The sequence below is a fragment of the Oryctolagus cuniculus genome, chromosome 5 (assembly GCF_051225735.1).
Source record: "Oryctolagus cuniculus isolate XC-2025 breed Fujian yellow rabbit chromosome 5, ASM5122573v1, whole genome shotgun sequence".
Taxonomy (NCBI): Eukaryota; Metazoa; Chordata; class Mammalia; order Lagomorpha; family Leporidae; genus Oryctolagus; species Oryctolagus cuniculus.
This window is the reverse complement of record NC_142871.1, coordinates 37240042-37254717: the sequence shown is the minus strand read 5'-3', so window position 1 is coordinate 37254717 and position 14676 is coordinate 37240042. Positions and strand designations below refer to the sequence as shown.

The window sequence follows — 14676 nt, the reverse complement described above, 5'->3', positions numbered from 1 at the left end:
TTATTGATTTGGGTCTTTTCTCTTCTTTTTTTAGTTAGTTGGGCCAATGGGGTGTCAATTTTGTTTATTTTTTCAAAAAACCAGCTCCTCGTTTGGCTGATTTTTTGTAATGTTTTTCTTGATTCAATCCTGTTGATTTCTTCTCTGATTTTAATTATTTCTCTTCTCCTACTAGATTTGGGTCTGGTTTGCTGTAGGTTTTCTAGATCCTTGAGGTGAATAGAAAGCTCATCTATTTGGTGCCTTTCCAATTTCTTGATGTAGGCACCTATTGATATAAACTTTCCTCTTAACACTGCTTTTGATGCGTCCCATAAGTTTTGGTATGTTGTGCTGTTTTCCTCATTTACTTCCAGAAAGTTTTTGATTTCTCTTTTGATTTCTTCTATGACCCATTGTTCATTCAGGAGCATGTTGTTCAATCTCCATGTGTTTGCGTATGCTCTAGGGATTCCTGAGTTGTTCATTTCCAACTTCATTCCTTTATGGTCTGAGAAGCTGCATGGTATGATTCTAATTCTTTTGAATTTGCTGAGACTTGCTTTATGGCCTAGTATGTGGTCAATCCTAGAGAAGGTTCCATGTACTGCTGAGAAGAATGTAAAATCTTTAGCTGTAGGATTGAAAGTTCTGTATATATCTGTTAGATCCATTTGGGCTATAGTGTCGTTTAAATCTACTGTATCCTTGTTGATCTTCTGTCCTATTGATCTGTCTATTTCTGAGAGTGGAGTATTGAAGTCCCCCAGTACTATTGTATTGGGGTCTAAGTCTCCCTTTAAGTCCGTTAACAAATCTTTTAGATAAACCGGTGCCCTGTAGTTAGGTGCATATACATTGATAATTGTTATATCTTCCTGTTGAATTGATCCCTTAATCATTATGTAGTGTCCCTCTTTGTCTCTCTTAATGGTTTTTGTGGTAAAGTTTATGGTGTCTGATATTAAGATGGCTACGCCTGCTCTTTTTTCATTTCTGTTGGCATGGTATATCTTTTTCCAGCCTTTCACTTTCAGTCTGTATGGATCTTTGTTGGAAAGATGTGTTTCTTGTAAGCAGCAAATAGATGGGTTTTGTTTTTTAACCCAATCAGCCAAACGGTGTCTTTTAACTGGACAGTTCAGGCCATTCACGTTCAATGTGACTAATGATAAGTGGTAACTTTGCCCTGCCATTTGCCAAAGATAAGTTCTAATATATGCTTTAAATTCCCTGTGATCTTTTGCTGTGAGCTTTCCTTCCTTGGTTTCCTTCCTTTACCTTCTTTCATATTGATGACCGTGTTTCTTTGTTTCTGTGTGTAACACATCTTTAAGCATCTTTTGGAGGGCTGGACGAGTGGCAACAAATTCTTTCAATTTCTGTTTGTTATGAAAAGTCTTTATTTCACCTTCATTCACAAATGATAGCTTTGCAGGATATAATATTCTGGGCTGGCAGTTGTTCTCTCTTAGTACCTGGGCTATATCTTGCCATTCCCTCCTAGCTTGTAGAGTTTCTGATGAGAAGTCAGCTGTGAGTCTGATTGGAGATCCTCTGAGAGTAATCTGACGTTTCTCTCTTGCACATTTTAGGATCTTTTCTTTATGTTTCACTGTGGAGAGTTTAATTACAACGTGCCGTGGTGAGGGTCTCTTTTGGTCGTGTTTATTAGGGGTTCTGTGAGCTTCCTGTACTAGGATTTCTCTGTCCTTCTCCAAACCTGGGAAATTTTCTGCTAATATCTCACTAAAAAGGCCTTCTAATCCTTTCTCCCTCTCCATGCCTTCAGGAACTCCTAGAACCCGAATGTTGGGTTTTTTAATAGTATCCTGAAGATTCCCGACAATATGTTTTAGATTCCTAATTTCCTCTTCTTTTCTTTGGTCTGACTGTATCCTTTCCTGTTCTCTGTCTTCTAAGTCCGATATTCTCTCTTCTGCTTCTCCCATTCTGTTTGTAAGGCTCTCTATTGTGTTTTTCATTTGATCTATTGAATTCTTCACTTCAGTCACTATCCCAGTTTCCTGTTGTACTAGTTGTTTCATTTCATTTTGATTCCTCCTTAATATTTCATTTTCACGAGAGAGATTTTCTATCTTGTCCATTAAGGATTTCTGTAGTTCAAGAATTTGTTTTTGAGAACTTCTTAATGTTCTTATCAATTTTTTGAGATCTGCTTCTTGCATTTCTTCTATGTCATCATCCTCATAATCTTGAATTGGGGTGTCTTTTTCATTTGAGGGCTTCATGGTGACTTCCTTGTTTTTATTACCTTGGTTTTTGCGTTTGTTATTTGTCATATTGGAGATATTTGGTTTCTTCACTGTGGTGCTTTTTCTTGTTATACTATGACTCTAGATTAAGTGGACTATCTGTTTTTGATGGAGCCTTAGGGCTTGAGATGGGTGTGGCCTGAGAGCTCTGTTTGGTGTGCCAAAGGTGACACTCCCAGGTTAGGCGTGGTAAACCTCTCTCTCTCTCTCTCTCTCTCTCTCTTTTTTTTTTTGATTCAACAGGGAAGTTATTCTGCACAGCTGAACAAAGTTGGAGGTAGTTAGCAGGCAAATGATATACCCACAGGAGCCAGAGATCAGAAGCTCTTTCCCAAGGACCACACAGGGAATCTGTTCGGCCCTTAGAGTGGGCTCAAATTCTCCTTCAGTCTCCCACTGGGTTGCCAAAGTTACGGAATTGTAGCATCTCTGGAGAGTGCTCACGTGAATTCCGTGAGTTCTCTCCCCCACCGTCTCTTTTTTCACAGTCTCAGTTCAGTAGCACCATAAATTTACTAAGTCCTAATCTCCTGTTAATTCGCCCCACCCAGAGTCAGGTTTTACTGCTAGGCTCAGGGCCAGTGCAGACCTGAGGTCGCTCTGCTTATGACGTATGTCCAAGATGGCGCCTGCTCTTTGTCTTGCTCGCCCTTGAGAGGTGAGCGGAGAGAGAGAAACCCGTGTCCATACCAGTCACCTTTTTTTTTTTCCCTCTCTCTCTCTTCCAGTTAGCTTGGTGAAGTCCCCCCCGTCCCGGGGGTCCTTCCCTCTAGTCTCCTCTCTCCATTTGCCTGCCGGTGTCTCGGGTTATTGAGGTTCGGCTCACCTCGCGTTCCAGCGCTGGTGTGTTGAGTCTGCCGCTGATGTCCCGAACTGTGGGCTCCCACGCTCTCCACGCAGGTCTGCTCCCCTTCCAGCGCCGATGTGTGGACTCGGAGCCCTGGACTTCCCAAGTCTCCCCGCTGTTGCACTCCCCTTCGAGCACTTGCGCGCAGACCCTGCAGCTTGCGCAGCTCAGTCCCGCGGCTCGGCTTCCGCGGCTCAGTCCCGCGGCTCGGTCCTGCGGTTCAGCATTCGCGCGCGGTGGGCGACCTTGTTCTCCCAGTAGGTCCTCCGATTCACGCCCACTGGATCCAGAAGAGTTTTGTCTGCAATATTTTCCTGGTTCCTTTTTCTGAGGCTACCGTAACTCCCCTTTTATTAAACTAAATTTTCCCGGACTATCGGTGCGCGCCCTCACTATTCCGCCATCTTGGCTCCGCCGTGTTATTTGTTAAGTAAACAAGATCTAGAATAAAGTCAGCAGTTTGACAAAACTATTTTTGACCAAAGATTAAGTTGAAGTTTTGAACTGAGATATTAACACTTGAATTACTTTTAAAAAAAAATGGAATACAACTTGCACTTAAAAAATAAACAAACAAATAAACAAGAATCACTGTGCACTTCCCATGCAGAACCTCTGTCCCCAGAGAGTTGTACCATGAGACTTTAATAGAAAAACTTGTTCTCACGAATCATTTCCTTTTAGTGTAATAAATACAGTATACTATTACATCTCATAAATTATGGTTATGACTAAGGACTCACAAAAGATGTATCATCCTTGGGTTCTTCTTCAATGACAAGTTTCTGAAAGAAAAGAAGGGGGAGGAAGGAAGGGAAAAAAGGAAGGGGGAAAATAGTGAAATCAACTTCGAGAAGCAGTAACATGGAACAGCCCTTGTCTAGACTGCTGAGGAACGGTTCTTTTAATTTTTTTATTCCATTTTTTCTTTTTTTCTTTCTCTTACTAAACAAGAAGGGGAGGTGGAAGGCAGGGGAGAGTGAGTGGGAGGGCAGTTATGGTGGGAAGAATTACTATATTCCTAAAATTGTATCTATGAGATACATCCACATTAAAAAAAAAAAAAGAATTCATGAGTTTATTACTGATTGAATGACACTAAATTTATTTAGGCATAGGTGAGATATAATTAAGGTAAAAATATTTAAGGGCAGACTTTGAATGATTAAAAATAAAGGGACAGTGGGAAGGAATAGTTAATATAATAGGGGATGCTGGCGCCACGGCTCACTAGGCTAATCCTCCGCCTTGCGGCGCCCACACACGGGTTCTAGTCCCGGTCGGGGCGCCGGATTCTGTCCCGGTTGCCCCTCTTCCAGGCCAGCTCTCTGCTGTGGCCAGGGAGTGCAGTGGAGGATGGCCCGAGTACTTGGGCCCTGCACCCCATGGGAGACCAGAATAAGTACCTGGCTCCTGCCATTGGATCAGCGCGGTGCGCCGGCCCCAGCACACCGGCCGTGGCGGCCACTGGAGGGTGAACCAACGGCAAAGGAAGACCTTTCTCTCTGTCTCTCTCACTGTCCACTCTGCCTATCTACCTATCTATCTATATAAAAAATAGGGGACACACTGAAACTTTGAAATAGGAATGGCCAGCAGAACAGAAGTCCTTTAGAGTATTAATCATTTTGTAGGGGGTGTCATTTCAAAGCAATTTATTTTCTGACTTCTTGAGAGAACATTCTAAAAGCAATATGTCCAGCATATGACCACAGTACTGTGGAATGTAGAATAAGCATATGCCTTTTTTTGCTTGCTTTGCTTTTTTTCAGTTTTTTTTTTTAATTTATATATTTCATATATATTCATATATTTCATATATACAGATTTAGGGGCATAGTGGTTCTTCCCACCCAACACTCCCTCCCAACTTCTTTCCTCTTATTCTTTCTTTTAATTTTTACAATGACATCATTTCAGTTTATTTTATAATCATGAGCTTACTCTTCACTAGAAGTTACAGGCAGAGAATGAGATGTTAAACTGTTAAAATTTGGAAATAGATTTGTTTTCTCTTATGTTCTCTAATATTCTGATCTTGAATAGATATGACAATATCACCCCTTACTAGTGGGGTGTAGACATGCAATGTATTCATGCGGTGTGGACTGGGTAGTTTAGAATTTTCAGTATGTGGATTCCATGAATCCACAGGTGTTTTTCTTCTGTCTCATCACCTCATAATCCATAAAGATGAAATTATGTTGGTGAGGAAGGGAGAATCTGTAATGACCCCAGTGGTGTGAGGAGACTGAGTACTTCAAGCTTTGGAAATCCATTGCATAGTATCACAGACAGAGCACTACAGAACCTCAAAGAAATGGACCACCATTTCATGAAGTAGTACATCATTCCTGGAAAATATTCCATGCGGTAATACAGTATTCCCAGTGGTGCTGTTTTGTGATCTATATTGAGCTTAGAGTGAACAAACATGACCAGACACGAGCTTGCAACCCTTTAAGTTCCACAACATTCTGGCTGCATGAGAGACATTAGCACCAACTTTGTTCTTAGATAAAATGACCAAACTGTTAACTCTGGTGTCTTTATCCCAATTTTCAAATGCAAATGATAATTTCTTGGTTGTTCAGACATTGGCAGTGTAACCCCAGCTTTCTCTGCATTTGTTCTTGGAAGGAAAGTGTCCACTACTGAGGAACGTGTGACCCATCAGGTTGTCTATAGTTGTCAGGGCCACCTTCTAATCCCTTGAATGTTGGTGAAGCCTTACCATCAGCAGTTGCCATCTTTTTCCTGTCTGGAAGTTACAGAAATATTAGCTTAAGAAAGGAAATAACAATAAATGGAAAAGGAGAAAAATAAGTCCAGAAAAGCTACCAAAATAGGCAGGAAGGACATTGGCTGAGTATATGTGTAATACTTTTCTCATTCCTCTTTCTTTCCATCATCTCTCCTTACCCTCCCATTGTTTCTGTTTCTTTTGGATTTTGTTTTCGTAAATTGTATCTCACAGTTTCTCTTATTTTTCTTATACAAACAGAGCATGACATGATAGGGACATAGACTTGTTAATACAGATGAGAGATTGCGGTTTATAATAAGTGAGAAAATGAGGAAATAGAAAAAAAAGTCATTTCCTCATATTGTCACTTGAATGTTTGTTCTCTTCTTACCTCCTGTTTCTCAAAAAGTTCATGAGAGAAAGTTCCTTTTTGGTTCTGTTTCTCATTTCCTCTTTTCTTTTGCACAAATAAGTACCAATATCATTTGCATTTTTAGTTTTAAAACATGTCCTGCAGTGACTCTAGTTATTATTAAGGAACATCAAATTTTATTCCAATTTGAGAAATTCCTGAATTTTTCACAAATTCATGGTGATTAGGGTGATGACTCAGTTTCAAAAGCTGTTGATTGGCCGGCGCTGCGGCTCACTAGGCTAATCCTCCACCTAGCGGCGCCGGCACACCAGGTTCTAGTCCCGGTCGGGGCGCTGGATTCTGTCCCAGTTGCCCCTCTTCCAGGCCAGCCCTCTGCTGTGGCCAGGGAGTGCAGTGGAGGATGGCCCAGGTGCTTGGGCCCTGCACCCCATGGGAGACCAGGAAAAGCACCTGGCTCCTGGCTCCTGCCATCGGATCAGCGCGGTGCGCCGGCCACAGCGCGCCGGCCGCGGCGGCCATTGGAGGGTGAACCAATGGCAAAGGAAGACCTTTCTCTCTGTCTCTCTCTCTCACTGTCCACTCTGCCTGTCAAAAAAAAAAAAAAAAAAAAAGCTGTTGACATGACATGATTTGAAAACTAAGAAAATGTTACTTATTAGTCAGTTATGAAGGGATTTTGATAAAATTAAATTCATTAAAATTTTTGCCCATATCTGCATATGTTTCATATGTAATTTAGACTCAGAATTTGAAATTAGCACTCCACATCTAGACATTTATCAATGTTTTTGTCTAATGAAGTACAGGAGGGATTTGTGGTGGCTTTAAGATGCATGCTCAGGAATGAAAACTTAAGACATCAAACACCAAATTACTGTTAAGATCAGATTTTCACTGCAACCTAATTATTGTTGCAACAACAAAAATCATATAACTAGGGAATTTGACTACATTGATAATAGGTTTATTATTCCTGCCTAAGCTAAATGGTCATAAAAGATGAAACCTTTGAATTAGTTTGCCTGTTTTGTGCTTCATGAGTAAGTATTTATATATTTTTCAGTGTCGAAAACCTGATCAGCACTTCAAACCCTACCTGACTCCTGATTTGCCCAAACGACTCCACTATGCCAACAATGTCCGAATTGACAAAGTTCATCTCATGGTGGATCGGCAGTGGCTGGCTGTGAGGTTTGTGGGTCTATTTCTCTCATCATGTTCTTATTAGCCATCTTTCATTATGCATTTACTTAGCCTTACTCTGCTAAGATCATGGAATGTTTTTTTTTTTAATTTTGGGCATTGACATATTCTTGACCTTTTTCTGCAATTCTGGATCTGAAATTATAGTTGTTAGTATACTGACTTTAGTGCCCTACTCTTCACCATATGGCCTAGAATGTGGAAGAGACTGAGATCCTCTGGCCACTGTCCAGAGCCTGTCTGGGACAGCACATTCCTACGTTCACTCCCTCTGTGCTGCCCTATAAGGCCATCAGCAGGATAAAGATGTTATTCATTGTCTTCCAAGCTGGTAGTGAGTGACTGAGTAGACAGTGCTTTGAAATTTTTTATGGCTATAAGGCCAAGCTAGTCAATTGATTATATCATTGATTCCTTATTATAATTGTAATTCATATTGATCCTTGAGCATTTGCAAAATGTAAGTGTGTTTAGAGAAAATAAAAATCATTCTGAGTCACTCCATTCCAAATAACTATTTGTTTGTTAATCTACAGAATTTTTTAAAATGCTCGCTCTGTGTGTGCCAGACCCAGTCCCAGGTGTTGACACAGATATGATTTCTGGGCTATTTTATATGGATGCAATTTAATGCCAGGGGCATAAAATAACAATGGGGTTACAGCGAAAGACAGATACATTTGAGAAAAAGTAGATGAAAGAAGACAAGAGAGTTGGGCTCCAATATGTGATGTATGTGCAGGATGAGGCACTGGGGACTTGGCAGAGCCTGTTCTGCAAGAGAGCCTGGAAACTGACTATTCAGCAAGAGTGTGTGCAGCTCCTCACTGGGTCACTAGATGGCACTAGCCTCTCTCCTGGGGATTGGACAGCTGCTGTACTGCGACTCAGGACAACATTCTCTAAAAGCATTTCTGTAAAATATGTGAACAAAATCAAGCTTTACTAACATTAAATACATAAGGTTGCTAGTAATTTATATATATAATAAATAAATATATGCCTCAAATGGGGTATGAGCTCCAAATATTTACTGTTAGGGGGATGAGAGCAAAGACTTTCAGAGGTTACTGGGGCAGAATGAGAAAGAGTTAGGGGAGAGTCCAGCCATTAGAATACCTCTGGGCATCACCCATTAAAACCCAGTCTCATTTGATACTTTGTAGCCTTTCAAATAGCAAGCAGTGGGATATAGAAAAAGCAACAGCTTTAGAGTTCAAGGCCTGGCTCCCCACCTTGTGGAAAACTGGAAAATTTGACATGTTAAAGGTTCATTTTCCTTATCCTTGTACTACAAGATGACCCTGTTTGTGTCATTCTTTTGCCATTAATTTACAATGTAAACTAGCTCCATCCAAGAAAAATTTAAATATAGCCTTAGTAAGAGCAACTGAAGATTGTAATCTGATTAAAACCCAGGCCTACTCTCTATAGCTCTCAATAATGAGTCTCGGGCTACCTACTGCTTTAAGTAAATCTTTGTCATTTTTAGTAATCCTGTGAATTAGTTGATAACTATATTAGATCGCTTTTTCAAAATTACAGTAAATTGTAACTGTTCATCTCATCTGTTTACATAATCACCATCCTTATCTTACCTAAGATGTGCTAGATTTTACTAATTGGCAGGAACCCCATTGTTTCCAACTATAGTTGAATTACTGTAGATGGTATTTTGGAGATAATAAATAGAATAGCAACTTACAAATGCATCACAGGCACCGTTCTAAGAACTGGACTTGACACACACAACCCCTGCTTTAAGGACCTTTGGCTGGTGAGAAGGAAGACAGTAACTCTAATGTAGTGTGAAAACTGTTGAAGCAGCACCAAGTACCTGTAGAAAATTCAAAGCAAAAAATGATTCCACATGCCAGTGTGGATGTTGTGCATTGTACAGAGGCATTTGACCAAGAAGGTGACAGGGTATGGAAATCAGACTGAAAATATTTTGTTTTATTTTTTGAAAGGGAGAGGAGAGAGAGAGAGGACTCCCATCTATTCGATCACTCCCCAGGCACCCACAAGTGCCAGCAGTGGACTAGGTCAACTCAGTCCAGTTCTCCAACATAGGTAGTGGGGACCCAGGTATTTGAGCCATCACCTGCTACCTCCTAGGGTGAATATTAGCAGGAAGCTGAGCGCAGGAGCAGAACCAGGACTTGAACCCACGCACTCGGATATGGGATGCAAGTGTCCCAAATAGTACCTTAACTTCTGTGTCAAACATATGCCTCAGAAATTGCACTCTCGCTCGGTTCAATAAACCCTGACAGGGGCTGTGTCAGCGGGAGGAAGATGCCACTTTTCCTGGGCCAGAAGGTGGCATCTGCTTGCCAAGCCTTGAGCACTGCCAGGCTGTGTCCATCAAGAGGCAGCTGTTTCTGCCAGAGAAGCTGGGCTCGTTATGTAAGCCAGCAGCAGCTCTGGGGCAAGGACAGGAAGAGAGAAGGAGGTAGGCTTCCAGGTGGAAGGACCGGAGTCCAGCAGTTGCTAGTAGCTCTGCTTTGCCGGAGCACTGAGTGAGTGAAGCTGCCCTGTGCCTGGGGGACCCGACCAAGCGTGACTTTGATCTCGAAGAAAGGGGGAGAGACAGTTGGGAGACACTGAGTTTGCTTTGCAGGGAGCTCATTCTAGCTGTTCTCAGAGGAGCAGGACAGGGAGGCCTGTTACACATTCATCATTAGGACAATCCCAAGGGAGGATGTGGAGCCCTGAGAATGAGGAAATTCAGTATGCAGCCTATCACCAGCAAGGTGTGACGTTAATGACGACCCAGATTTTTCCAGGATAGTCTTGGTTCATCACAGTCTGACCCACACTGGTTTCCATTTCCAGCAGTGATAGTGTTGAAAAAGATTGAGTGTATGCACGTGTGTCATGCAGAAAACTTCTGAAGTTCTGGAAGCAGGATGATCAACTCAGCACTTAGGTCACAGGAGATGAGGCTCTGGCTTACAGGGGGAGCAGTAGGAGAGGAAAGGAAAGGACAAACAGAAGTGTGCCCCTTCTTCTCCCGCCTGTGTCATTACCCTGCTGTGGCCGAGACACCCAGCCTTGATTTCAACTGTGTTAATTAGACAGGGAGAAGATAATAGAGGATTTGCTACAGATGACACACACAGCATTTGGAAGTTGAGCTAAATTATGACAGAAAAAAATCAAATCAAGTTTCCAAATGCCTGCTACCAATTTTCCATGTGTGATTTCCAGAACCGAATTAATGGCTGCGAGCAGTTGGGAGAGCAAATTTCTGTACTTTTCACTTGAAAAGCAAGAGAAAATATTGCTTTTGTGAACCAATATTCTCATCTTTTTCTTCTGCATAAGATTTGCAATATTTAGTTTTTTAATTGAGCTGGATTAGGAAATGGAAATATAAGAAAACTAGAATTTTCTGAAAATAAATTAATATATAATAATTTTAGAACATTTTACCAAATATTTGATTGAAAAGACCTTTTTCTTTCTTTAATGCGCACTCTAACTTCCCACACAGAATTTAAAATTTAATGATCTCCAGTTAAATAATTTCAAAAATCATAGGAAATCAAATAATTACAGAATAAAGTTATTCTGTAAAACCAGTTTTACCCCATTCCAGCAGTCTTGGAGGGATTGACATAAGGACATGTCCTGACCCCCACAAGGTAATCGAATTTAAGCCCCTCACAAAGGGGTGGAATCACACTTTCCCCATGCTTTCCCCCCTGCAGGCGATGTCTTAGCTTGTCTTTTCTTCCCTCTCGAAGGTAGAGCTGAGTGTGGCCTGGCCAGAGTTGTGATTTGTTTTTAAATTTTGTGATTTATTTTTATTTTTTTATTTAAACTGAGAGTCAGTTATGACTTTTTAAACTTTTTTTTAACAGTAAATGCCTGTCTTGTTCTCAATTGAGCCTTCAAGGTAAAGGCAAACAGAAACCGTGTGTGTGTGTGTGTGTGTGTGTGTGTGTGTGTGTCTGTGTGTGTGTGTGTGTGTGTCTGTGCCCTCGGGGCTGGAGGTGGAGGATGGGGGAGCAAATGAGAGACACTTTTCAAGACCAGCCTTTGGAAATAGAAGTCTTTTGTTCTCCACAGCCCAAATTTGAACCAGTGTAATATTGTCGCTTTAAAACAAACCAAGCTTATTTATTGCTACTTTTTTCCTGAATTTAAAAACCAACCATGTATAAAATCGCTAACAGAGCTCAAAGATTAAAATCCCGAGAATGTCAGCAAAAGACAAATCAATTGCATTTGAGAACCTATTCCAGTGATAGAGCAGCAGCCCTTGGGAGAAAATTTTAAAGGCTAAAAATAAATGCTGATTTTACAAAATATTCTTGATCCAGCTTCTTATCAAATGTTATACTTAACCTGCCCAGGGCAATCTGTATTCATGCTTTTTATGTTATTTCCATAGACATCTCCTCTATAAAATAGGCATCAATATTTTTTCCAGTTCCAAATGTTTATTCCTAAAATGCTGAAACACTTAAAGTGATATATTAATCAACATATTCTTCTAAATCACGTTGTCAATGGTGTAGAAGTCTGCAGCTGTGCTTAAAGACAAGTTCTTTTCTTTCACTCTGAGCCTCTGTTGTTATTCCTGGGTCAATACCTTTGAGTCAAAAGACCTTTTAAATCTATTTATAGACCTTGGATCTCTTCTGTTACTCCGACCATTTTGTTTGTTCCTCTACGGTTATACACTTAAGCATCAAAATAAAGATATTTACACTGCTCCTGAGAGAAAAATTTGCGTACATAAAAGCAGAAGTTACATTAAAAACCCACTAAAGTACAACTTAAAACAAGATCTTGCATTAACACAATGGTCAGTATGTAATATTTCTTTATAGGAATAGAACAAGTTCATACTGTGGAGGAGGCAACCATGGTTATAACAATGAATTTAAGAGCATGGAGGTAATGTACTTCCTTTTTCCTTTGTTCTTAATGAATGCTTATTGAATACCAACTTTGTGATAGGCAATGTCTAAGACTTTTTTTTAAAGTTTATTGGTTTATTTATTTGAAAGAGTGATAGGGAGAGAGGGAGACACAGAGAGATCTTCCTTCTGCTGGTTCCTACCCCAAATAACTGCAACAGCTAGGGCTGGGCCAGGCTAAAGCCAGGAGCCTGGAACTCCTCTGGGTATCTTATGCGGGCGGCAGGGACCCAAGCATCTGGGCCATCCCAGGCACATAAGCAGGAAGTTGCATCCAAAGCATGGAGTAGCCAGCACTGGAATTGGCACCCTGATATAGGATGGAGGTGTTTCAAGTGGCAGCTTAATCTATTGTACCACAACAATCTGCTCTTGTCTAAGATTCTTAAATACATCTGTGAACAAAACAGATAAAGATCTCTTGCCTCATAAAGCTTTCATTCAATTAAGGATACATGCACTAGGCGTATTGAAGGAATATATTGGGACCAGTGCTATGGCACAGTGGGCTAAGCCTCCACCTGCAGCTCCAGCATCCCATATGGATGCAAGTTCTAGTCCCAGCTGCTCCACTTTTGATCCAGCTCCTTGATAATGCAACAGGGAAAGTAGTGGAGGATGGCCCAAGTTCTTGGGCTCCTGAAACCTTCTGGCTCCTGAAACCTTGTGGGAGACCTGGAAGAAGCTCCTGGCTCCTGGCTTCTGATCAGCCCAGCTCCAGCAGTTGCGGCTGTTTGGGGAGTGAACCAGCAGATAGAAGACCTTTTTCTCTGTCTCTATGTCTTTCTGTCTATAACTCTACCTCTCAAATAAATAAATAAAATGTTTATTTTTTAAAGGAATATATGACTTAGTGTGTTAAGGGAAGTGCTATGGGAAGTGAAGGAAAAGTGAAGGAGAGTAAGGAAAAGTTGAGATAGTTTTGGGATGCCACAAAGGCAATATGCAACTTTAAATGAGGTTCAGAGAGCAAGAGTCATAGAGGTGACCTTTGAGCAGAGACTTGAAGTGAAGGAATCAACCTTTCACGTATTCAAGGAACAAGTGTCTCAGGCAGAAGAAATAGCCAGGACAAAGGCCAGAGATGGGCTGTGCCATAAGGGGACCTTCACAAGCAAGTGGAAGGATGCTGGCCTGTGGTTGCTGCTGATTTGGAGGGCAGGAGCAGTGGATCGCTGGATACATTAAGTCTGAAATATTTATTGGACATGCAAATAGAGATGCTGAATAGACAATTAAAGAGAGTCTACCCTAGAGATTAAAAAATGAGTCTGAGACATTAGAATTATTTAAAAGAATGTGACTTCATAAGATCCTTAAGGATTGAGTGTAGGCAGAGAAGGACCAAGTGCCAAATGTGGGGCACTTTGACTTGAAGAGGTTGGGGAGGACAAAGTTACTTGTGAAGGGACTGAGAAGTAGAGCCCCCAGAGAGGAAGCAGGAAGACCAGGAGTGTGTGGTGCTCAAAAGCCCGGAGGAGAAAGGGTATGGAAAAGTCTGTGAATAAAACACAGTTGATACCCTCCTCCCATCTCCAGGATAAACCTTCGTGGTTTTTGCAATCTGGCTGTCTTGTCTAGTTCCCTGTGTCATACTCACCACACATCCCACACTTCTTTCTAAGTGGAAAAAACAATGGGTTACACCAATGAATATATTGCCTCTTTTTTTAAAGATTTGATTATTTATGTATTTGAAAGAGTTACACACGGAGAGAAGGAGAGGCAGAGAGAGAGCAATAGAGAGGTCTTCCATCTGCTGGTTCACTCCCCAATTGGCTGCTGAAGCCAGGAGCTTCCTCCAGGTCTCCCACGGGAGTGCAGAAACCCAAGGACTTGGGCCATCTTCCACTGCTTTCCCAGACCATAGCAGAGAGCTGGATCAGAAGTGGAGCAGCCAGCACTTGAACCGGCGCCCATATGGGATGCCAGCACTGCAGGTGGTGGCTTTACCCGCTACACTACAGTGCCAGCCTCCAATATATTGCCTCTTAACGTTGTCTTAGTAAGTTATATCTCTTTGTAAGTATGTATTTGAATAGCCTTTTTATTGATTAGGGCACTATATAACAATTAAATTAATTACTGCTTTAAAAAAAAACCCTATACCTCAAGTTCTTTGCTGATTATCTTGGGGAAAAACTATGCCTACTCCTGTAACCAAAAAAGAATCAATTGTCTATGACTGATACTTTTCCTCCAGTTATTTACAATGTAAAACAATTAGATATCTTGTGAATAATTTAAGTCATTTAATATTAATACATGGAGTATAAAAAAGTTTTTCATCCCAAAGGTAAAAGGGAGTAATCAGG

At 41.1% G+C, this 14676-nt stretch overlaps 1 protein-coding gene across 2 annotated transcripts in view; it reads left to right on the top strand.

The window, feature by feature from the left end:
- Positions 1 to 14676, top strand: part of ENPP3 (ectonucleotide pyrophosphatase/phosphodiesterase 3) — a 105937-nt gene that overhangs the window by 56298 nt on the left and 34963 nt on the right. For both annotated transcript variants that reach the window (XM_070074616.2, XM_008263526.5), the window contains 2 exons: positions 7288 to 7415; positions 12272 to 12338. In XM_070074616.2, coding sequence (XP_069930717.2) covers positions 7288 to 7415; positions 12272 to 12338 — 195 coding nt within the window. The remainder of the gene's footprint in view (positions 1 to 7287; positions 7416 to 12271; positions 12339 to 14676) is intronic.